Below are 23,835 nucleotides of genomic sequence, written 5' to 3'. Positions count from 1 at the left end.
ATAGGAATTTAAGTTTTTTGTAAGTTTCTATGTTTTGACCTAATTTTATGCATTAAACCTAAAATATATGGGTTTACAATTTTTAAAAATTTTAAATGTTTTGACCTAAAATTTTATATATTATAATCTGAACTGAAATGTAGCTTTTCTAATTTTTAAATATTTCCCAGGAATTAAACTAGAATATCCAGCTTATACTGACTATCTTACTAAAAAAAGTTAGTTTGTAATTTACACCAGTGTGCACTCTGAATAAATACAGTAAAACAATTAAGTGATTTAATCACATTTAATTGCCTAGAATTCCAGGGATCTTCAAGAACTGATAAGTGAATGTTTAGATCTAGAATAATGGTCTCTGACAGTTGTCAGGGTATCCTTTAAGAGAAACTTTGAAAATGCAGAGATCCCAAAATCGGATTCTCCACAATGAATACATGGAAGTTTTATTTTCTAGGACGAGACCAGGAATTAAAAATTTGCTCTTAAGGCAAATTAACGAGCTGTCTCCTTATTGGTAAGTGTCAGGATTACCCAAAATTTGTAAATATTTTCTATACAGGCACTCTCCTAGCCTCAGTAACGGGTACAGATTTATCTCTATTTACAGGTTACATATAGTCCTCAGCATTTCTAAATCAGATAACCTCCCTGGCATGTTTTCTATTTTGAATCATATAATACTTACTTAGAAGATGTCTTTCACTTTAAAAAACAGACTTAGGTGCTTTTATGAGAAGTTTTTTCACCTTAAAAACTGTTATCATTTATATATTTAACCTGTTTAAAATATCTGACATTTATCCTAATAATAAATCTGTGGGAGATATAGTAATATAACTATTTACTTGGAATTCAGTGCCTAAGAAACCATTGCTTTTTTTTCTTTTTAAAGATTTATTTATTTATTTTTCTACCCCCTCCCCCCGCCCGAGTTGTCTGCCCTTTGTGTCCATTCACTGTGCATTCTTCTGTGACAGCTTCTATCCTTATCAGCGGCACTGGGAATCTGTGTTTCTTTTTGTTGCTCAGCTCTCCGTGTGTGTGGCGACATTCCTGGGCAGGCTGCATCTTCCTTCGAGCTGGGCGGCTCTCCTTACAGGGCGTAATCCTTGCACATGGGGACACCCCTGCGTGGCACGGTACTCCTTTGCATGGGCCAGCTCCACACGGGTCAAGGAGGCCCGGGGTTTGAACCGCGGACCTCCCATGTGGTAGGTGGACGCCCTTTCCATTGGGCCAAGTCCACTTCCCAAATGTTTTCTGAAAGCATTTAGTCCTAAGTGTTTAAAAGATACCCTTCAAAATTACAGAAAACACAATACGTTACATAGAAATCTATTTGTTTAAGGAGGTTATGTGTTAGGCTTGAAGAAAATTATTTTCAATCTTCTTTATTCTGATATCCCCTACTATATGTTTTGGTTGACTATTCTTTAATTTGATTGGGGGGGGGGTCATTTGTACAAACTTTTAAAGCAGAAATTTAAAGTTCCAATTGCTACCTAATACCAGTTTTTATTTTAAAGAATAATTTTGGGGATGAATACTACAAATATACTGGAATTCATTCTTTAACTCTGACTTTGCAAGTATATAATAATATCTTTTTATTTTTCCTTTTAGGATTGCAGCTGTCTTCTCTATACAAAAGTTTTGTTTATGTTGTCTTCTTTAATTACAATGAAATTGCTGAACAACATAGTGCACACTAATGCCACCCTGCACAGTAATTTTCTTGGAGTCCAGTCTACCCCACTGATACTTCCAGAGCTGTACCTATGCTAAAATAGGAATTCAGTCCTAGGTTTCTGGGTTCTCTAGTTGAGCCAAAAAACCAACTGTGACTGGACCATGTCTGTTTATAATAGCAAGTGAATTACTTGTTAGCATTTTAGACAATGTAAAGTTTGAATTCTTCCAACAGTTCACAATGTATAACAAGTGAATCACCATAAATCACCAGGAAACTATTGGGATTGAATTTCACAGGGCTATTCATTTAATCATTTAATTTATGGACCTAAGAGAAAATTTTGTACCTCCCTTTTAGAAAGGCTTTTTATATAGGCCATTTACAGAAGTTAATTTTTTGGTCCCTAGATACCGAAGGGTAGATCTCTATGGTAATCTTCCTCTATGATAGAGAGTTTAGGATTCCTAAGGGGGACATAAAAAGCACATGCACAAAATCTTATCTGTACATTACCTGGTTCACTTTCAAGGGATACATCTAAACAAAAAACCATGTAGTCCTATTTTAGATACAATCCTTTGATAAATAACCTCACATTCCCTATATTAAAGCAAAGCAGAGCAGAGCAGAGCAAAACAAAATAGTGCAAGTAGTAAACTTAAAGCTCAGTAGTTACATTTAAAAGTGGTTCCCAGGTACCATACACTCTAATTGGGAGGTGTTCTTTCAAACTATCAAAACCATTTCTTTAATAAATTATTGAGAGCAATACACTGTCTCAACAAATTCACTACCTCAAGTTACAAATGCTGAAGAATCATTTATAAAATGGAGCAGTAAATTAGTTTTACAATTTCCAATACTCATTACATAAATTATAGCATAACATATAGAATATAACTACAAATAGAACTGAAAATGAATATTTTTAAATGTATTTTCTTCTGTAATGATACAACAGATGAATCCCAAAGTTGGTTAAAATGTTGGGTTTTATGCCTTGCTAAAATGGTCTTCATAATAATGTTTTCCATGGGAGGATTGCATCCAGCATCCAGGTGGAATCTGAGCCTCCTCTTGACATAAAGGTGCAATGGACACAACCAATCCAGTGTCCACATAGAAGAGGTGGCATTGGATTGGGAAAAGTGGACATAATGGACAAAGGGTATGGGGAAAGGCAGGAAGAGATGAGAGGAGGAGGCGTCTTCGGGACATGGAGCTGCCCTGGATGGTGCTTCAGAGGTAATCACCGGACATTGTAAATCCTCACAGGGCCTACATGATGGAATAGAGGAGAGTATGGGCCATGATGTGAACCAATGTATATGAGGTGCAGAGGTGCCCAAAGATGTACTTACCAAATCCAATGGATGTGTCATGATGATGGGAACGAGTGTTGTTGGGGGGGGGGAGAGGGGGGGGGTGGGGGGGTGGGGTTGAATGGGACCTCACATATATATTTTTAATGTAATATTATTACAAAGTCAATAAAAAATAAAAAAATTAAAAAAAAAAATAATGTTTTCCAAATTGTAGTCCCATATATTTTACAATCCTGTTAATTTATAGCCCATTTTTAAAAAATCCTCTATGAATATAACTGTTGTATTCTTAGATAATTACTTTGGAAAACATTATAAAAGGTCAACAATTTTCTCAATTATGTACTTTAATGTCCTATATTTTAAAAGTTGAACAACTATCTCCATGTAATACACTGAATAGAGTTTTAAACTTATCTGAGGCATTTTGCATATTTATAACCTTGTCAATGCCTAGAACTAAAATGCAACTTTAGAAATGAGTTTTTAAAATATTTAATATGGATGCATTTTAATAGGACTTTGCTGAATAAGAAAATGGAATTTTGGTACAAGATGCTCTCCTAATTTTTTGAAGTTCATAACTGTTCTAGCTCTGATATTTTTTCTTTAATTGGGTTAGCTCCCAATTAAAACCATTTACTCCTATATTCTTTCAGTTTTACTGAACTGGGTATCAGTCTCTATTGGAAGGATATGTATGAATTTAAAAGTTACAAATATCCCACTAGTGTAATTTTTATATTGATGTGTGGATATTTGTGAAATGCAAGAACATTCTGGTTTTTAAATATTATATGCCTGTAGCTGACACTTTGCCCCCATTGATATGAGTACTAGAACTGTATCAAAATGTTTCCTTTTCTACTTCTGATTAGGTGTCTGGAGGGGGAAAATCCAGTTTTGAATTTGTGTAAAATCAAATGGCTATAGATAAAAGTAGGCAAAGACAACACAGGTTCTCTTTTGTAATGGAATGGTATTTTTTGAGAATCAATAACATGGAAGTCATGAGAGGGAAAGCTATACTATTCCCATTCACTATGTCTGGTTTTCTCTCTTCAGAAAACTCTGAGCAAATTCTGAGCTGTTTTACAATAGACAATCATGCTTGAAAAGTGAGGAGGAGGCCTGCAGCTTTCAAGTCATCCCCCTGAAGGATTTTGCCTTGTAGATAAGATGTTAAAATTCCCAAATAGCACCAAATAAAGCTAATGGGGTAAGATGTTTCTCAGTAGCTTCAGCATTCTGTTTTTCAGTGTCAAACACTACTCTGGAAAATACTGAAACTTTACTATCATAGTTTTTCTATGTCCTTACGAGGATGTTTTTTTGTTACTGATAATATAGCATATATTCCTTCAGTTCTATGTACAGGTACTCTCATTGACTGAAAACTAGAGTATACTTAGGGCAGAAAGAAAGGTCAATCATTTTTAGTCAACACAATATGTAAACAGACTACAGCATTTTCTCTTTAATATAATATTTATAAATGCTTTATTTGTCCCAAGGAAGGAGGTAGGTCCATATAATGTTTTAAAGCCTCAGGGTTCTGTGATATATATAGTTCTTTTAAAATATATTGATGTTAAGTGGTACTGTGGTATAAAACATATAACACTGGTATTTGAAAATGCCATATCTGATGTACTTCTTGTATCCAAGATTGTAATACAGAGAACGCAAGTTAAACAGTCTGTGTCAAATTCTCAGAATACGACTGTCAGGTCACGTGACGGAAGAATCTGTGATGTTCAGCGAAAATTGAGATGGAAAGTCATAAAAAATCAGAAGTAATTTAAAGTACTGAAGTTTTCAGATGGTCTTATTTATATTCATTCAGGATAGTGCCCTTCTGTCACCATAGATAATATTGGTCATGGATTATTTTCTTCATTATGGGAAGAAAAATTTTAATCCTACTGGTAAATTTCCTAACAAATTTGATGTAGTAGGTAGATATTCAGGTACCTGGTGAACAAATGTGATTGCACAACACTAAATTATAGTGTTATGCTAAACTCACATGACTGGCTGGCAATTGAGTGTCAGTTCTTTGGTAATGACAAATACTTCTTTTAAATGCTTAATTTAGTTTCACTTACGAACACACTGAGTAGTTCCAGAAATATCAAGCTGTTGGTTAAATGGATCATAAAAATGGTAAGTACCATGGCTAAAAACTCTACCTTTGTTTTCTTGTCAATTAGAGTCTTTTTTTTAAGAAATGATCATAGAAAGCATTCACATTCAGAGTTGGTCATTTTCATTCTTTGGAGCTTATTTATGGCAAAAAATGAAGAAATGTGTAAAACGGGTCAGAGTATTGGTTGTACACCTGGATATTATTTTTCAGATCTACAAACTAAAGTAAAGGTCTTATTTGATAATTGAGAAAATACAAATGCCCAGGGTTTTCCAGAAATAATTTTTCAGTGTTCCTTCAACTACAGTAGGATTTTGTATCCAGTACGTTTTCACGGAGATACAAAATAAATGCTCTCCAAGTCCAGGGTTTTAATATTTTCTGAATTTGTCATGTTTGAAATTTGGTATTTCTGTTAAGTACTGAAAATTCATCAATGGTGATATTCACGAGAAAAAATGAAGTGAAGGTAACAAAGGTATTGATTGACATTTCTGGTACTTGTCTTCAATGCACCTCTAGATTTTAAAATATGAATCTATTGTTTTATGTTTTAATAAAATGTGCAGGCATCTTTAATGTATTTGTCACAGTAAGTTTGAAAGTCATTTTAAGTAGTCAACAAGATTATGAAAATCATTTTAGGTGCTCCATAACATTTGAAAGTCATTATAATTAATAACATTTGAAAATCATTTGAAATAGTTGTATTTGCTATGATGATTTAAGCTGTAATTGATGGAAAATTGTTGGCAACTTCACAAAAAATAAAAATAGATTTTGAATTTTATGAAATTTTGAAACTTGCTTTAAGAGGTGTTTAATTAAAGCAAAGTTTCTATTGCATGTGTTTGTGTGTTTTAAACCCTACCATTTGGCACAGGAAAGTGCAATGGATGGTATGGCTGGAAGAAAATGGGTGGTGGTCCAGATGGTACATAAAATGTAGGAATACTTCCTTCAGCAGCACAGTATGGAGCAGGCTGATAAATGCAAGTTACATTGTCTGTATTCAGGAGGATACTCTGTTCTCCAAGTACTTTTAAAGCCATTAGGGTGATCATATTGAGAGTCTGTCTTCTTTCATGACCCATGAGACAAACAGTGCTTTCATTCACAACTCCACGCAAGGTCATAAGATAGTCATACTTGCTCTTTCCTTCACCTATGAAATGGTTGCGGAGGTATGATTCAATCTTCTTTTGCTGTTCTGCTACATCAGGAAAATCAATGAAGAATCTGGAACACATATAACGCTCCAGGGTCTTGATTTCTTCTTCACAAGCTGGCTTGAATTCACGAACCAGCAAATTGCTGTACTTCAGAAGGCCACCACCTCTAATTTCTTCAGGTTTTCTGGTAGATATAAGCTTGTATTGCAAATGTGTCATTGCTTCTTGGAAGTCTCCATACATGCTTTCAGCTACAACAATAGGATATGATTCTTTGAGCAGCTTAGCATTTTTATCACTGTAGAAGTCTAACATGGGATCCAAAATGATTTGAAAGGAATCAACACTAAATTCAAATTGTCGTCTGAGTGAATTTACAAATTTTAATTCTACATTCTTTCCAGTATTATTTGAGAGGGAGATGAGACTCCAGCGATCATGTTTATTGCAAACTTTGACCATCTTCTGCACATAAGCCTCTTTCATGGTCTTTAGGGTGATCTTTTCCTTTTTTACACCTTTTGGTAAAAAATCAAGCAGACAGCCTAGAACTGCATCCTTAACAACTTGAAATTCTTGATCACTTGGAAGTTCAACACCAAAAATAACATCAAGATCCTTATAGCTGATTCCATTATGGCTTGCAAGTATGTAACTTGCTGTGGAACCATTCAATCGGGTATCTTTAACAATAATTCCTTGCTCTATGAGTTGACATTTCACAATATGAATGATATCTTTTGGTTTTACCTCCAGTGTGGGGAAATTTCCCCTTCCATGAATTGGAATTATTTCATCTAACACTTTATCAAGTGTTATAACTTGATCCCAAGTGAGATTGGTGAATCTGATTTCAGACATTGTGAAGTCAGTAGATCAACTAGAAATCAAGCAAAATATTGAGAGGACGTGTTAACACTTTAAAACCAGTATTATATTTAAAAAGGATATGAAAAAAGTTAATGAAAAATATACTTATCCTCAACAAAAAACAAGTTAAAGCTAAGAAGTAAATTACCAAGATATCTAATCATGTTTAAGTCTAGAAATTAAATAAAAGCCATATAGATTATGTCAAAAATATGCAAATGTAGGTATTCTCAAGGATTGGTTGGAAGAGTCATAAGTGTAATGCTTACAGATATAAAATGGAGGCCTTTCTCAATATTTCTTCATTTACATACTGGAATGATAGTATATTTTTGGTGGTATTCATTTGGTTCATGAGATAATCATAATATATTCACTGAGACTAATGGTCATGAATTTAGATACCAGATAGAATGTCTGTATGTGCTCCTATAACCACATTCAACTGCCTGGGTGCAGATTCCTTTACAAGCAGAAATTTGGATCTCTGGAACATGCAGAAATTGGATTTAACTGGAATTGGATTTTGTCAGCAAATATGGAGGAGGGAAAAAAGGGCAAAAATGTCGAGTGCATTCAAGTGAATGATTATAATTAGAGACTATGGAGTTTAAGCTAGGTAGAAGGAAATGAGGTCTCAGGCGATAAAGGGAAAGTGAAAAGGAGTTATGAGAATTGGACTAAATGACATAATGTTTAAAAATAATATAGCACACCATTAATACAAAAGCATCAAAGCATTCCCACAAATATTATTCAATTTCATATACTTTACTGATGTCATTTTACAGAATATTACTGAAGCTCTCTATTAGACTATGAATTATTTGAATAATTGAGGATAGGATAGTGTCTAATTTATCATCTCCTCTATGTATGTACCTGATAGTACATTAAGAAATGTTGGCTGAATGAAATAATGAATGTCACTTTATTTTCTTTCTCTATTTTTTTTAATGTTATATTAAAAAAAATATAAGGTCCCCATACACCTGAAAAACAAATGAAACTACTACATTTGCCCCCAAAATGAGAGCAAGAATATATGCAATACACTAAAATTTCTGACCTTTAAAAAACGTTTTCTGCACATACACATTATGATATGCTCAGAACATTTTTAGAATTGGGAAGATGTTAGGAAACTGAAATTTTAAAATGTGTTTAACCACTATAAATGTACTTATATATAATGATACTTTTATGGTATTAGGTACATTTACAGAGATTACATAGATCTTCAAATACTCTATTAAGCTTTCTAAGCAAATACATCTACAAAAGTAATAAAGTTTATCATAGATATAGCTTTGAGATTAAGCGTTATTTCCTGAATACGAGAAGTTCAAGTATATGAAGGAGGTAAATCTGTGTTGACAGCATTTATATTTTGTCCTGTGAACAGAATATGAATATTTAGAATTTAGTGTTATACATTGCTATGTAAGAACTAGAACAAATAGAATACTCTTACTTGAATTATATAGAATGAAATTGATAGCCCAAGAATTTTGCAAAAAGCTAATTAATCACTGGCAGATCTGTTTCAGTGAGAAGATAAACCAATCACATTCTATTTATCTACATGTATTTCCCATAAATATGAATTAAAGGGTCAATAATTATTTGTATGTGAAAAAATGACCCACATAATATGCTGCTTGTTTTAAGTCACATCAAATATTAATGTTCATAGAGTTTAATCAGCTATGTGAATATCCAAATCAGTCCTTAAGTATGGAACAGGATGAACTGTCTACACATTAGATTGTTGGAATTTTACCATGAATCCATCAAGTTAAATAATCTGTATTGTCTCTTAAGGACATTGGAAAGAGCAAGATGCTACATGAAGTAATACAATATGCAATAAGAACTATTTTTTAGTTTCTTTTCCTGGAATTATCACAAAATTGTTGAAGCTAGCAAAGTTTTCTATGCTCAAATTCTCTATTTGTAGAGATAATTCGTAACACAGACTGGTATTATGTAAAGGTTAGGAAGCTCAATAATATACTTACATATTTTAGAAATAGCAAACATAAAATTATAATTTTAATTAATACAGCAAAAGTTCCAAAATTGCTTCCTATTATGCCAATTTCCTTTGTCAATAATAGTAAATAGTTAAAAATTCAATGGCTTAATAATTCCAGGTCTGCAATCACCATGTAAAACTAGATCTCCAGGCATCTATGATCTGAAAATACAGCAGATCATTTATGTTATATTCATATTCTTCAAATTACCAAGTTATTTTCCATACAGAAGCTGTCAGGACCTTTATGTGTAAATAAAGTCATTCAAAGACATTATAAAATTAACTAACTACCAAAATTCAGTATTCCTTGATCCAAAATGTGTGAGATCAAGAGACAGGAAGTCCAATTTAATATCTTGGATCTACTCAAATATATTAGAGAAGGAAGGGAGGGCACAGAATTTTGTTTTCTAGGCAGAATCAGAAGGAATTCTTGCAAAGATAAGAAAGAGTTTCAAAACTTAACTTCACGATATACCATCTAATTGATAGAAAATTGAACATAAGTATGTGGAAAAACCAGTTGCCATTTGATTACCTACATTGATGATTCCCAAAATTTTATTCCTCAGAATTATCTAGAGAGCTTTTAAAAAATACAGGTAAAGAATATTTTAGCCCTAGTATTTCTTGATTAAAAAGTAATAGTAAAACAATGTTACTTATGATGTTATGCATGTTTGTTTTGCAAGTTTACAACTTCTAATATACACTTCCTCTTTATGTATGTTCATGTATTAATGATATACTTCAAATAAATTTAAAAAAAAGTAACAGTGAAAGGAAGCTGATGTGGCTCAACCAATTGGACTCCCATCTAGTATATGGGAGGCCCTATGTTTGCTTCCCAGGGCCTCCTTGTGAAAGCAAGCTGGCCCACACTTGCAGTGAGCTGATGGCTCATGCCAATGGAGACTGGTGCAGCAAGATGATATAACAAACTGAAACAAGCAGACACAGAAGGACGCACAGTGAATGGACATAGAGAACAGACAGCAAGAAAGCAGCAAAGGGGGTGTAAATAAATAAAAAAATAAATCTTAAAAAAAAATAACAGTGAAGCCAGCTTGCTAGGATGTGGGATAACAGTGTCCTTGGTTGAGCAATATATTACTTAACTGTCAAAAGATATACATTAATAAGTTAGTTTATTACCTTTTCTATCCACAAATACTTAAACTGAATTTTTAAATCAGATATATATTTTGGCTGAATTAAAGTATCAATACTACTGAGGAATTCTGAACTACCTTTTCATCGAGTAAGTCTGGTATTTATTCACAGGAAATACAAATCAAAAATTAAAAATGGCTTAGAAAAACATTAATTATGATAAATCTGCTGATACAAACACATATACACATATATGTATGTGCACACATACATAAAGAAATATATGTCACAATGGTATAAATATGAGTGATTTTTATTCTCCATCAACATAGTTAATCATGATTTGACTGTAATGTTACACTCCTCTGGCACAGTTAGTATTCATTTTCTCTTAACGTATACTCTAATTAATACAATGCTTTTAGTACAAATTTCAAATATGACTTAAAAAAATAAGGCTAATCTTCAGTGTAGATTCTGGCTTAGTACTTCACTGTTGCACTTCATATATCAGAATCAGTCCCCAATATATCAAGGGAAAAAACACATGAGAAAACTTGTTGGGAACCTTAATTTGAACTTGCTTAACCAAAGTCATTGCTAAATATAAACTTTGGATGACTATACCATGATAAAGGGGAAGAGAACGAACAAAACAAAAAAACAGAAAATCATCCATTGTTTCTATTGCTGTCTTGATTAATTAATTAATGGAAGTTTGTTTATTGAACATGAAGTATAAAGCTACCATTTCCCGGGCTAAAAGCCCAAATTCAAGGCAGAAACCCTCAATTATTTGCCACATAAATGTACACGAAGCAGGAAACTTGAAATTCCTAATTATTCTTTCCCAAATGTGGAGATCAGCAGGAGTTCAATCTTTTACAGAGCATATAAATCTTATTCCGACCCTCTGCCTTCTCCAAAACTATTTATCTTTAAAGTTATCACTTTTCCATCTAACTTTATTAATATTAGTATGCCTAATACATATATGACTATAGTATATACTGATACTCAAAACAAAAGTTGTTTCAATAATTCAACTGATTAAATTCACCTGGGAACTCAAGTTAAAGTAAGTAAGTTGCCAAAATTTCATAAAGTTCTGTGAATTGACAGGAAGCATAATTGTTTTTCCTACCACATCACTATAGTCCTTCTGACCATGTGAAAAGAAGGGGAACTTAGCCACTGCTTTCATGTTTATATTAATATTAGAACTGTGTTCAAAGAAAATGAGAAAGGATTTAAAATTTACTTTGGAAGGAATACTTTCAAGGATGCAATACAGTTGGTTTAATATGATGATCCAATGGATCCTTCAGTGAAAATAGGAATTATCTTATTGCTGAATAAAATCATGAATCAATAAGGAAAACTGCAATGAGAAGAAAAGGCAACAATAGAGGTCTTTGATAAACATTATATATAATTAATCTGAAGCCCACTGGCCACAGTATTGTGTGTGTGTGTGTGTGTGAGTGTGTCTAAGGGGGGAGAGTGAGGGAGAGAGAGAGACTGAGCGAGTGAGAGGGCGAGCGTTCTAAAGAGGTCTCAAATTTTACTATGCATCAGATTTACCTGGAGGACTTGCAAACACAGAGATTTCTGTATTCTACCTCCAGAGTTTATGATTCAGCAGATCTGGGGTGGGGCCTGAATATTTGTATTCGTAACAACTTCTCAGGTAATGATGATGCTGCTAGTCATGGGATAACTCTTTGAAAACCACTATTCTAAGTAAACTGAGAAGGAAGAGAAAAGGAAAAGTAGTTTTTATGGCAGTATCTAATTCCTCATAATTTGGCTATGGCTATTCAATTTACAGCATTACACTGAATAAATGTAGACAATTCCAATGAACGTGAATGTTCTTCTAAACTACAGATTTTTTTACACTCTAATATTGTTTTCTCAAATAAACATTATGACTAATAGAAAGTCAGCATTATGGTTCTAAAATAGAAGTCTGATTAATGCCCCAACCTACCATAAATTATTAAATATGATAGATTTCTGCACTTCAGAATCCTTCATATAGAAATCACATATACAGATGTATAAATATATAAACAGATTTTGGTTACAATGTAATATATTTTACCAGTTCAAAGAAGTATGAAATATCATTTGCCTATTGGGAAGAGGTTTACAATATTTATCTGATAACCTAAATTTTTTTCCTAGAGAATGCTAATGCCTATTAGAAATGGTAAGAAATGACAAGGCAGTACTTAAACTATGATTTACTTATAACCATTTCCCTTTAAAAATACAGGTATCTATATTTCAGAAAAATATTTTCCTTGTATCAGAAGAAAACATCCAATTACCAAACGATTTCACTTTGATTTTCCCATTCTGTGTTCAGTAAGATAGTGAAATATCCTGGCTAACATTAATAGTCTAAAGCACTACAAGTGAAAATATTATCTATCAAACAAAAATCTTAATCATCTCACAGAAGTATCTTGCATTGTTTTCTTTCTGTAGAAAGTAAAGAGTATAGAATCACATTAACCCAAGAGAAGAGTTTTACTGATATTTGACTCATTCAATTATGAAAGGAAGAAAAGTAATAAAATACTGATTGGGATATTTGTGAATAAGCTAGGCAAGAATCAGAAAGAACCCCTCCCCATCACAACAACTACTTTGTGTCTGACTCTGTGGAAAAATTAAAGTCCACTGTTTTGTGATTTTTCCCTTCAAAATAAAGTTGATCGAAATCAAATATCTGGCTCCTTAAATCATATTCTTTTATTTATTTAATAATTGCTTGAGTTTGGAAGGGGAACTGTAAAAGAAATGAAATATTGCAATAGCTATGTAAAAATAAAAGCTTCTAAACTAATGTCTCTAAGTCAGGTTTGATACTTTTAAAATTATTTGGTTTTTTTTTGCTTGTTTATTTACTGTATTAACACAAACCACAATCAGTCAGAGATGATAAAAACAGCAAAAAAAAAATGGAATAAAGGAAGAGGATGTGGCTCAAGTGATAAGGCCTGCTTCTACCATATGGGAGGCCTTGGGTTCATTCCCTAGGACCTTCTGGTGGAAAAGAAGAAGAGAAAGCGTGCCTGCATGGTGAGCCAGTGCCCATGTGGTAAGCAGTGTGCCCATGTGTTCAGCCAAGTGCCCACATGGTGAGGTGAGTGCTCGCATGGCAAGCTGAGTGGACATGTGGGTACCCATCTGGCAAGTCAAGTGCCTACGTGGTGAGTCGAGTGCCCACACGAGTGCCTGTGTGCCAAGTCAAGTGCCCATGTGGTGAGCTGAGTACCTGCATGGTGAACCGAGTGCCCGCATGAGTGCCCGTGTGGCAAGACTACTGCCTGCACAGCAAGCCGAGTGCCCATGCAGTGAGCCAGTGCCCATGCAAGTGAGTCAAGCAGCAAGATGATAACACAACAAAAGAGATGAAGGGGAGAGTCAAGGTGAAGTACAACAGAGACCAGGAGCTGAGGTGGCGCAACTGACAAGGAATCTGTCTTCACTCAGAGGTCCCCAGAATCAAATCTCAATGAATTCTAGAGGAGAAAGACTAGAAGAGAAAACTAAAGTGGAATAAAATTGATTTCTGTATGAATAGAGAGCTCCAGTGCTTTAGTTGCCTGATTACAGAGAAAGCACATTAGAGGTGGAGGTCTGCTTTCAGTAGTGCTTATTATACAGGTAGGTATGGGATTTAAAGTGAATGCACACTTAACTTATTTTGCCTTGAGAAAGTATTTTGCAGTTATTTCAACACACTGATGCTTTCCCTATATATCTCAGCTACATTAAGTCCATATCCATATTACTTATGCATATTTTTCTGAATATCTACTATTTATCATGACCTATATAACCCTAAACTAATGTTTAGAATGGCCAACAAATCAAAACTTATGCCCCTTCATGGAGACACAGATGACTGCACAGAATCAGATTATATGCCAGCTGAAACCAGTAGCAGGATAAAGGAAAATATAGGTACATATGCTTAAATTTAACCCCATGTAGTTCAACCTATCCTTACATGAGGATTCTTAGTTGCAACAACTTGAGGCAGTCTCTTTCTCTATGCTTGTTGTATTAATTTATGCCCATGATAGCTGAAGTTGTAAAAATTTGATGGTTGAAATTGTAAAAATGTTTATAAATAAATTGGAAGTTAAAAAAATACTAAAGTGCTAGTTTCTACTACTTTCAATTAGATTTGTCTTCACTTCACTAATATCAGAGTAAGGTCTACTTATAAAACACAGAAATAAACCTATAGTTAGAGACCAACTATAGATGTAAAATATTTTAAAGAAACTCTGTTCTCCATAAGAACTAGTTCTAACATTAAGTTCTGTGGACAACCTAGAAAGAACTTTTTATAAACTCCGTAATCACAATTTGTTTATCAGTTCTTCTAAATTTTATAGTTTAATTTTATAATACATTCAAAAATAGGCATCTTGAAGAGAAATGGCTAATTATAATATAGTATTAGGTTGTTTTTCCTTGTGGACTTTTCTGTTAGCTTATAATATTCAAAATATTGAATTGTGAAGCAATCTTAAATCATAATTAAAATCAGACAAAGGATGAGTATTTTAAATGAAAATATGAAAACATTTAAAAGGAACACTCCATTGCATATTGCCAAAATTTTTCTTTATAAAAATTCCAATAGTTAAATTTTCTCTATTGTTATATTTGTAATTAAAATATATTTACTATTTTAATAATCAAACAAAACAGAGTTGCAAAAGCACAAAATGTCATCATGAGATTAAGCTATTTGAATGCATTCATAAACCCTTTATTATGATATATAATTTTTACATGATTGACCACAGTACTTGAGAGCTAGAACAATACTTACAACATCACAAAACAGCATCTCATTTTTGCCAAAATGCGTTGTTGTTGTAATGAGACTATTATATTTATAGATTCACTTTTAAGCACTAGCCATTTTCAAATTTGGTTCTGAAGAATGAGTCACATATCTATTGATGCTAAAACTGTTCTAATTTAGGTCATTTCACAAAATCATTTTAGTTACAATAAAGTTTGTATCAAAACACTTGCAAATATTTACTTGTCCATGATTCTACTAATGAAACGACTGTGTTCATATTCAAAATTTATAGTCACTCAGAAATGCACAAGGGACTTGTGAGTCTTGAGACAAAGGTGCTATTTTTAAATTGTTTCCCTAATTATTAAGAAAAAGTTTTATATTGAAAATAAAGTTGATATATACATTTTAACTACTAAAAATGAAATAAGGCTCAAGTGATGTAATTAAGCTTATTATAATCAAACTTGCTCATGGGTGGGAGAGGAACCTATAGAACACCAATTTCTTCTGTACCAGAAGACTTTTGTTGGAAGTGTTAAAGATTTCTAGTTTCTATTCAGCCATATATTTTCTATTTTAATGTTATTTATATCCTGATCCATTATTCTCTTCACTTTATGCCCATATCTTTTCAAACACTATGCTTAGCCCTAGTCCTGTTCTAAGTGTCTAGGTGTTCTTAGGACTGATAATTTATACTAATTACAGATTTCCCATCATTGAGGTATAGGGAAACAGTTGTTTCTGAATGTCTTACATGTGGGTAGAACCAAAGAAGGTCTGTAAGTTGAAGGGCTCAGGTGAAAGGTACATTCGAACAATAAAGATAATCATGCCAGAAACTTAAACATCTAGAAAAACAGGTCCCAAAGAAGTAGAGCTCTGGGTTTAAAAGCTTCGTACTCAGAAGCCAAAAAGGAACTGCCTTACCCCAGGCTCTACACTTCCTCCCCTAATACCAAAGAAATCTTATTCATTTCTTTCCACTCTGTGCCCTAACCCATTATTTTCTGCATTGCTGTGACATTTGTTTATTGCTTTCAAGTGTTAAAAAAATGTACAGCATTCTAAGTAAACCACCTTCCAAGTACTTTTGGGTTTAAGATTTATCTTTAAAGTGCAGTGGAAAGTGTGAACTCAATGCAGCACTTTCTCTTTCCTTCTGTTGCACTCCCTGCTCTTGAGAGTAGCTGGTAGAGGTTGATGCAAATTTAATAGGCAGTAAGAGAGACTATTTTGCTTCTGATATCCCTAATGCAAGGAGTTGCTGACTTTTCAAACTGCCACCAACCTCAGAGAGATGCATGGGTAGAAAGAATTCCAGTTCCCTTTAGAGGTAACAACTGGATGGGGACATGGCTGGAAAGACCTTAAAGTGGAATTGGTTTCTGGGCAAACAGTGAGCTACAACTACTTAAGAGAAACCAAAACATCACCCCCTCTGCACTTGAAGATGTTCAGCTCACCATGACCCTCACAGCAAATTCCGTAACCAGGTAAGCATTTCCGAAGTCATTAGAAATATGTTACCCCTTGTATGGGTAACCCTGTCAATGTTCAAGTGATGAAAGTTTCTCTGGACACTGCAGGCATCACCAGATTATAGCCAACACCATGCACACCTATCACATGTCTCATGGATGCTATCCAAAGAAGTGGGAAGTAGGGACTCACTGGAATATTACAGGGGGAAAGCCTCACTTTAATGTTTTCTCTGTATACCTCTCTCCCCTTCTCCTCTGTGTCTTCTTGACTTTAGAATCCATTTCATCAACTGTTGCTCTCTTCCAATTGGTCTTCGCTAGGATCTGTGTGTTGCATTCGGGAGGGAAGAAAGGGTGGGCTGAGAGAGAGGCTTAGGACTGAGCCTACTGGTGAGATGTGGGATAAGAAATAGATAAATGCAGAAAAAAAATTATAAGGAAGTAAGACTGGGATGAGGAAGGAAGAAAAAAAGGAGGTATGAAAGAAATTAAGGAAGAAAGGAGGGCACGCAGGGAGAGCAAACTTAACAGCTAGTAGGGCTGCTAAGCCTCTACTGTCCATGGCCAACTGGAAGCTGAAATGATTCAACATAACCCTCTAGTCCCATTCACTGGCTCTACAGATACATCCCTTCCTCTCAGGTGCATCTCCCTGTAGCATAAACAATATCCATGACAACCTGTCCTTACACAATTTAATGTGGTCCTAGTATTGAGTTACAAGGATTCTATCTACCCTAGACAGTGTGTCCTACCCACTATATTCCATTCTGCTTTAGAGCTGAACTTTCTCTGGTAGAATAATACTACAATATTTCCCTTCTTATATTGAAAACCAATTCCTCCCATCCCTTACAAATATTTACTTGCTTTACTCCATACTCCTGCCCCCTACATTGGTTTAATCATTCCCAACATAAGCACAATCTCAAGTTCCTGCCAGAAGGCAGTTTTGATGAAACAAGTAATATCTGTAGTGGCTTTCTCCCTCAAATCTCTTGATCATAGGGATGTTCCCCCTACATCCATAACCTTCTGCTCTTGGTTTGGCTAGAAAAATTCAGATTCTAGTGTTTTAGCTTATATCTTTAGCCACTTCTCACAAGAGAACAAAACAGCTAGATGATAGCATTATTTAAAAACAATTCCAAAATGCAGCATTTCAAAATTTAACATAAAATTCTTTAATGAAATCCACTACAGTTATGATTAATAATATTAAATGTCTTAATCATATTATTGTTTCTAACCTTCATTTGCTATGAATGGTTTTCTTAGATGAAAATAAATTGATTCCATTGTTAAAGTACCAAAATACCACAGAAAAGTGAAGATTTGTTTAAGTGCTTTATATGAAGAAAAATACCTATAAAATAGGCAGCTCAGGATTTCAGAAAAATCTACATATATATGTGATCATGTTTGATTATCTTGCTATAATTTCCTTCACTGATGTATAATAATTAAAGATTGTTTATATCTAAAAGAATTAGGCTTAGACTCTTATTTTAATACTTCACTTTAAAAATGTCAAGTTAAATCTTGAAAATCATTCACTATCAGACTATTTTTAAGATGTTAATGTGTTAGTTGATTAATACAGGGAGTTTTGTAATTCCTTTAAAGTTCTGAATAAACAAAATTGTTTATTAATGTATCAGTTACATCTCTTTTCTTACTGTCCAGTTAGCTCAAAAAGTAAAATACAAAAATTATTGGCAGTGTATTTTTTAGCACATTAACCAAGTTCAGTTTTACTATAGCCATAATTATAGGCACATTTATTAATAAAATAATTTTCTAAGAAACTCAATATATGCATATTAGTTTAACAAAATAAGTTTCCGGATAAAATGTAATTTAAATGCCAATTTCAATGACTACTCATTACAGAAAACTGAAAGGGAAGGTAATGAAACTCCGTTTCTACAGGATTTCTTACCGTGTCTTTTGATAGCACACTTTTTTTAGTTCAACACCAGTCCTATTCTGGAGACTAACTTCTTTCTCCAGAGTTTCCCATCAACTGATCTCCTCACATTCTCTGCACTTCCCTTGGCATAATACCATGGGTACTGTTGCTGGGAGACCAAGAATATTACTGTTGCATCATTAGTGCTCTTACAGTTAGGAACATTTTCAAATAAGAAATTTAAATTACACAATTCTGAGTCCAAATCTCTAGAAAGACCAAGCTACACTGGGCATATTAAAGATTAAAAACAAATTCCTCAAGATAATTGCCCTTTAATATAAATAGCAAGGATAAATAAATAACACACATTGATACACATAATCAAATATGTGTGCTTTATAGGGATTGCAACTGGCTATATGTGGATTCTACTTAAGTTATAATTTTTGAAGAAAAAGACGGGGGAAAATATTGTCTACTAAATTTTTACCTACAAGTGAACACTTTAAGAACATTTCAACAGTTAAAAAGTGTTGTAATTGATTAATATTTTATTATCATTTTGGATACCAAAAACTAGTATTAAACCATTTAAAAGACAGAGTTTTTTCCATCATAATGTCTTGGTTCAATATATCCAAGGAATAATCTCATAACTGCTTTAATAAAAACATCAAAATTAAGGCAAGAGTTACAAGAAGAAAATTTTTTGGCAAACTCAATGACCCATGAGATATGTTTTGGAAAGCCCATCTATGGCACTTTGCAGTAAAATGGACTGGGAATAAGTACATTTTTGAAAGGCCAAAGGTGAAACAAGATGCGTGCTCAGTTTTTTCTTCTGGCATGTTTTCTTTGACATATAAGATACATCAAAGGAAGAAGAAGCAATGCATTGGAAAACAGCTGAGAATTATAAATCATGCATGTGAAAAAAAGAGAATGTTGAATCAGAGCTTAATTAGAAAAGAAAATCATATCTGTATGGTTTCCAAAGGAAAATATAAAAATTATATGACACTGATGGAGTATAGATTTTTATTATTTTAACCCTTTGAGTATAGATTTTAAATGCATAATTAAATAGTAACAAGAACTAACAATGATGTAGTGCATTTAATGTGCCAGTTACTAAGTGTTTTAACCAATGTATTTAATATTTACTCAAAATAATGAAAATAAAATTCTTCAGAAGGGTCTCTTGATCCCATTGAAAAATAAATGAATGAATAGAGTAATATATAAAATGACCCAGGAGGAATTATGTGTTAGACAAGTAGGCACAAAGTGGAGGTAGAATAACGGATAAGGTTTTTTGAAGTGTGCCATGCAATATACAAGACAGTGATACTTTGAATACGTACCAAAATGTCATATAAAGGTTTAATTAATCAGCAATAATCAATTCAGCAAAGTATTACATGGCTACAATAAAATAAATATAAAATATAAGCCAGATTCTAAAGGACCTTGTTAATATGGTTGGACAAACAAATCCAAACCAAATGTAAAAAAAGAGTCAAAACAATATAGCAAAAAATAGACAGTGTATGTAATTCAGGAATAATATGGGAAGAAGGAATATTGGGAGGAAACAAATACAAAACAGGAGTTAAAATAAAACTATCACATTAATAAATTAAAAAAAACAACTATCAATAAGTAGCTTCTTAGAGATTCAAATGGTTGTTTCAACCCTATTCATTCCAAGGGTATTTTAACAGTGACATATCTCTTTTGGCTCAGATTTGATATATTTTTAAAAATCTTCGATGATTCTTTCTAAAATAAAAATTATTTGAAAAATTATTGCTGCAATGTCACGTTTTAGGGTAAAACACATGTTTCCTTCTTTGAGCTCCTGTGAAGAAAAGTAATAGAGGAATTTTCTCTGAAGAGCCAGAGGGCAAAAACAAGATAATGGACACTGAATTTAGTGTAGATGGCGCAAAAGCATCCTTGAATGGATTTATGAACATAAGCTGCTAGTAATGGAAAAGACTGAGTATTTCAAGTACATAGGTATATATCATCCTTGATCAGTGACAGCTAACTTTGTATAAAAAGTATCGTCAGTGATGACTTAATCACATAGAGAGCATTAACATTTACTTCTTGATGGGCTTATCAGAATGAAAAATAGTTTGCCTAGGATTTTTTGTGTCACCATATTATACTCACAAAAATATCTGTATTTTAAAAGCTATTCTGTATTTTGTTGTAGCAAGTTCAGAATATTTATAGTATAAATTTAATAAATATAAATATATATTTACCCTTTTTGTTTCAATAATTCAGCCTGTCCTTAAAGATAGAAAGACAAATTTCAATTCAATATAAAAAGAACCTTCTGATAGAGCGATCCTAAGGCAGAACAGGCTACCTTTGGAAACAGAATAAGTTACTTGTTGCTGGAGCTATTCAAGTATTTACTGGATAACTGGATATTAGGCCTGTTGCATGGAGAATTTAGAATTTGTTGGGTTGTTGAACTAGATGGCCTTTTATGCCCCCTGTAACTCTGATATTCTATGATTAATAACCTTTAATTTGAAATTCTGAATATAACTTGTTTTGGGACATGAAATTCAGCAATGAGGTATGACTTCTAGCAAAATTTAGCATAACAGAATGTCATCAACATGGCAATGTGAACATCCCTTGAAAAAGTGTTCCCAGAGTTTGTTAATAAAAGGGCAAACTCTACTTGCTTTGAATTCTGGAGGACTGTAGATACTGAAGAACAAATCTAGAAATGCCAAATGAAAGAAAAAGAAAAATCTCAGGTAGGAAAAGTCCATCCTGAACCATGCATCCCCTCTCAGTCAGTTGTTATGTATGGCTTGGGAGCTACATAGAGGCAGCATGGCCCTGGGTCCACCTCACTGTAGAGAGAGACTGTAGACTGAATCAGAGCAGTGAGTTAATCTCCACATGTAGCCAGGCACAGAGACTTATGTCCAAGGAGAACCAGGGTAGAAAATGAGCCACTGAGGAGAAGTGCACGCAAAAGCACCCTGAGGTTGAGAGGGGTAGACCACCATAGTAAGGCTGGTAAGAACTGTTGTAAACAATGTAGTTTCAGTTGATTGGACCACCTACCTAAAGGCAAGAAAGACTTTTCTGAAGTAAAACACATTTCTGGATTGACCCATCTGGCTCTCCAGTATGGGATACCCTAACAGAAAAGAAACTGGAAGCAGGGAAGATTCCTAAAGAAAAAAAAAAGGAGGGTGCGGGGTAAACTTCAGTTCTGGGATGGTTTCCAGAACTGAAACCTGTAAGGAAAGTGGGGTACTGAGTAAGGGAGAAAATTTAAACATATCATAGGAGCTGGGGAGAAAAGCTGCACAAAAAGAAACAGAACACATCAAGATTGCCAGAGAAAGAACAGAGAAGGAAAAACTTTCTCCTGGATGTGAAATAATTGCACAAATGTGCAATCTTAAAAACTGCAAAGCATATCCAGAGCAAGAATCAGATGAAGAAGAGTTGAAAAATTCTAAACAGTTAAACACAGGCTATTCTAATAGTTTAGAATAAATTATACCAAGCATCAAAGAAAAACTTTACCACAAAGCCAATCAACAATAAAACGCAAGACAAGAGGGACAAACGGACATTCAGAGTTAAGCCATCAAGAGAATAAGATGCCTAGACAACGGCATAAAATCATAAGTCATACCAAGAAATAGGAAGACATGGCACAGTCAAGGGAACATATTAAACTTTAGAGGAGACTCAGAAGTTGTAACAACTCATCAAAGATGTTCCAAAGAATTTAAATCAAATCAAAAAGAGGAAGGAAAATATGCATAAAGAGATAAAGAATATTAAGGAAACAATGTGTGAGCATGAAGAGTTTGAAAGTGTAAAAAGAAACAACAGAAATTATGGGAATGTAAGAACAACAGTAGAGGTTAAAATACACTAGAGGCATATAACAGCAGTTAGAAAGAATGAGTGAAATATAAGACAGGACCATTGAAATGGTTCAGTCAGTAGGACAGGTAAAGAAAAGAAGAGAAAAATGTGAGCAGTGTCACATGGATTTAAGAGACAGCACAAAGTTAACAAAGATATGCATGATGGGTATCACCGAATAAGAAGAGAAGGGAAATGGAGAAGAAAGAATAATTCTGGAAATGATGACCAAAAACTTCCCAACTCTTATGAAAAACACAAACATACATATCCAAGAGATGCAATGTTGTCCAAACAGAATAAATCCTAATAGACGTACCTTAAGACCATACTAATCAGAATGACAAATGCCAAAGATGAAGACTAAATTCTGAAAGCAGCTAGAGAAAAGCAATTCATCACATAGAATGGATCCTCAATAAGATAAAGTGCAGATTTCTTATCAGAAACCATGGAGGTGAGAAGACAGTGCTATTAAATATTTAAGGTTCTGAAAGAGAAAAACTGCCAGCTAAAAATTCTTTATCTACCAAAATGTCATTCAAAAAAGATGGAGGTCAAGTATTCACAAATCAACAGAAATAGAGGGAGTTTGCCAACTAGATATCTGCCCTGCAAAAACTAATAAAGAGAGTTCTGTAGGTTAACAAGAAAAGACAGGAAAGAGAAGCTTGGAGCTGTGTGAAGAAATGAAGACCATCAGTAAGGGTAACTAAGAAGCTAAATAAATGCAAACCCAAAAGTACTACATCCTCAACATATATCTCTACTCTTTAACTCATATAAGAATCATAATACAATTGAACAAGAAAAAGGCGTAATTCCTCATAAATAATGTGAAAAAATATAAAGAGGTAATGTGAGACAAAAATAACTTAAGAGAGAAAACAGAAGGAAATGGGAGCAGAGACCGTGTATGCTGTTGAAGCTAAGTTGGTATATTTTCAAACTGGTAGAATATAGATGTAGGTTGTGCAATAAAACCCCCAGGATAAACACAAAGAAAGCATTTTTTAAAAACACAGAAACAGAAGTGAGAAAGGGATCAGTGAGATATATCACAAAAGATCATTTATACAGAAAAGGAGGTTGCAAAAAAATAAGAGACAACAAAAGGATATTACAGATAAAAACCAAAGAACAAAATGGCTTGAGTAAGTACTGCCTTTAGAATAATAACACTGAAAGTCAATGGATTAAACTCACCTATTTAAAGACACAGGTTGGCAGAATGGATAAAAAAAGCATGATCCAACTAGATGTTGATTATAAGAGATGCACCCTAGCCCCAAAGACACAA

General features: G+C 33.6%; 1 protein-coding gene across 1 annotated transcript; it reads right to left on the bottom strand.

The window, feature by feature from the left end:
- Positions 1-4,490: 4,490 nt before the first annotated feature.
- Positions 4,491-18,711, bottom strand: TENT5D (terminal nucleotidyltransferase 5D). The gene is made up of 2 exons (XM_058291255.2): positions 18,639-18,711; positions 4,491-7,222 (listed from the first exon to the last, which is right to left on the bottom strand). Exon 2 carries the CDS (start codon positions 7,201-7,203, stop codon positions 6,031-6,033), a length of 1,173 nt encoding a protein of 390 aa, XP_058147238.1. The 5' UTR covers positions 7,204-7,222; positions 18,639-18,711; the 3' UTR covers positions 4,491-6,030.
- Positions 18,712-23,835: the final 5,124 nt, after the last annotated feature.

The sequence above is a fragment of the Dasypus novemcinctus genome, chromosome X, assembly GCF_030445035.2.
Source record: "Dasypus novemcinctus isolate mDasNov1 chromosome X, mDasNov1.1.hap2, whole genome shotgun sequence".
Taxonomy (NCBI): domain Eukaryota; kingdom Metazoa; phylum Chordata; class Mammalia; order Cingulata; family Dasypodidae; genus Dasypus; species Dasypus novemcinctus.
Note: the sequence above shows the minus strand (reverse complement) of the source record. Positions and strands in the feature narration are given on the sequence as shown.

Excerpts from the sequence above, each read along its gene's own strand:
- TENT5D (XM_058291255.2), bottom strand. The coding sequence starts at position 7,203 with ATGTCTGAAATCAGATTCACCAATCTCACTTGGGATCAAGTTATAACA.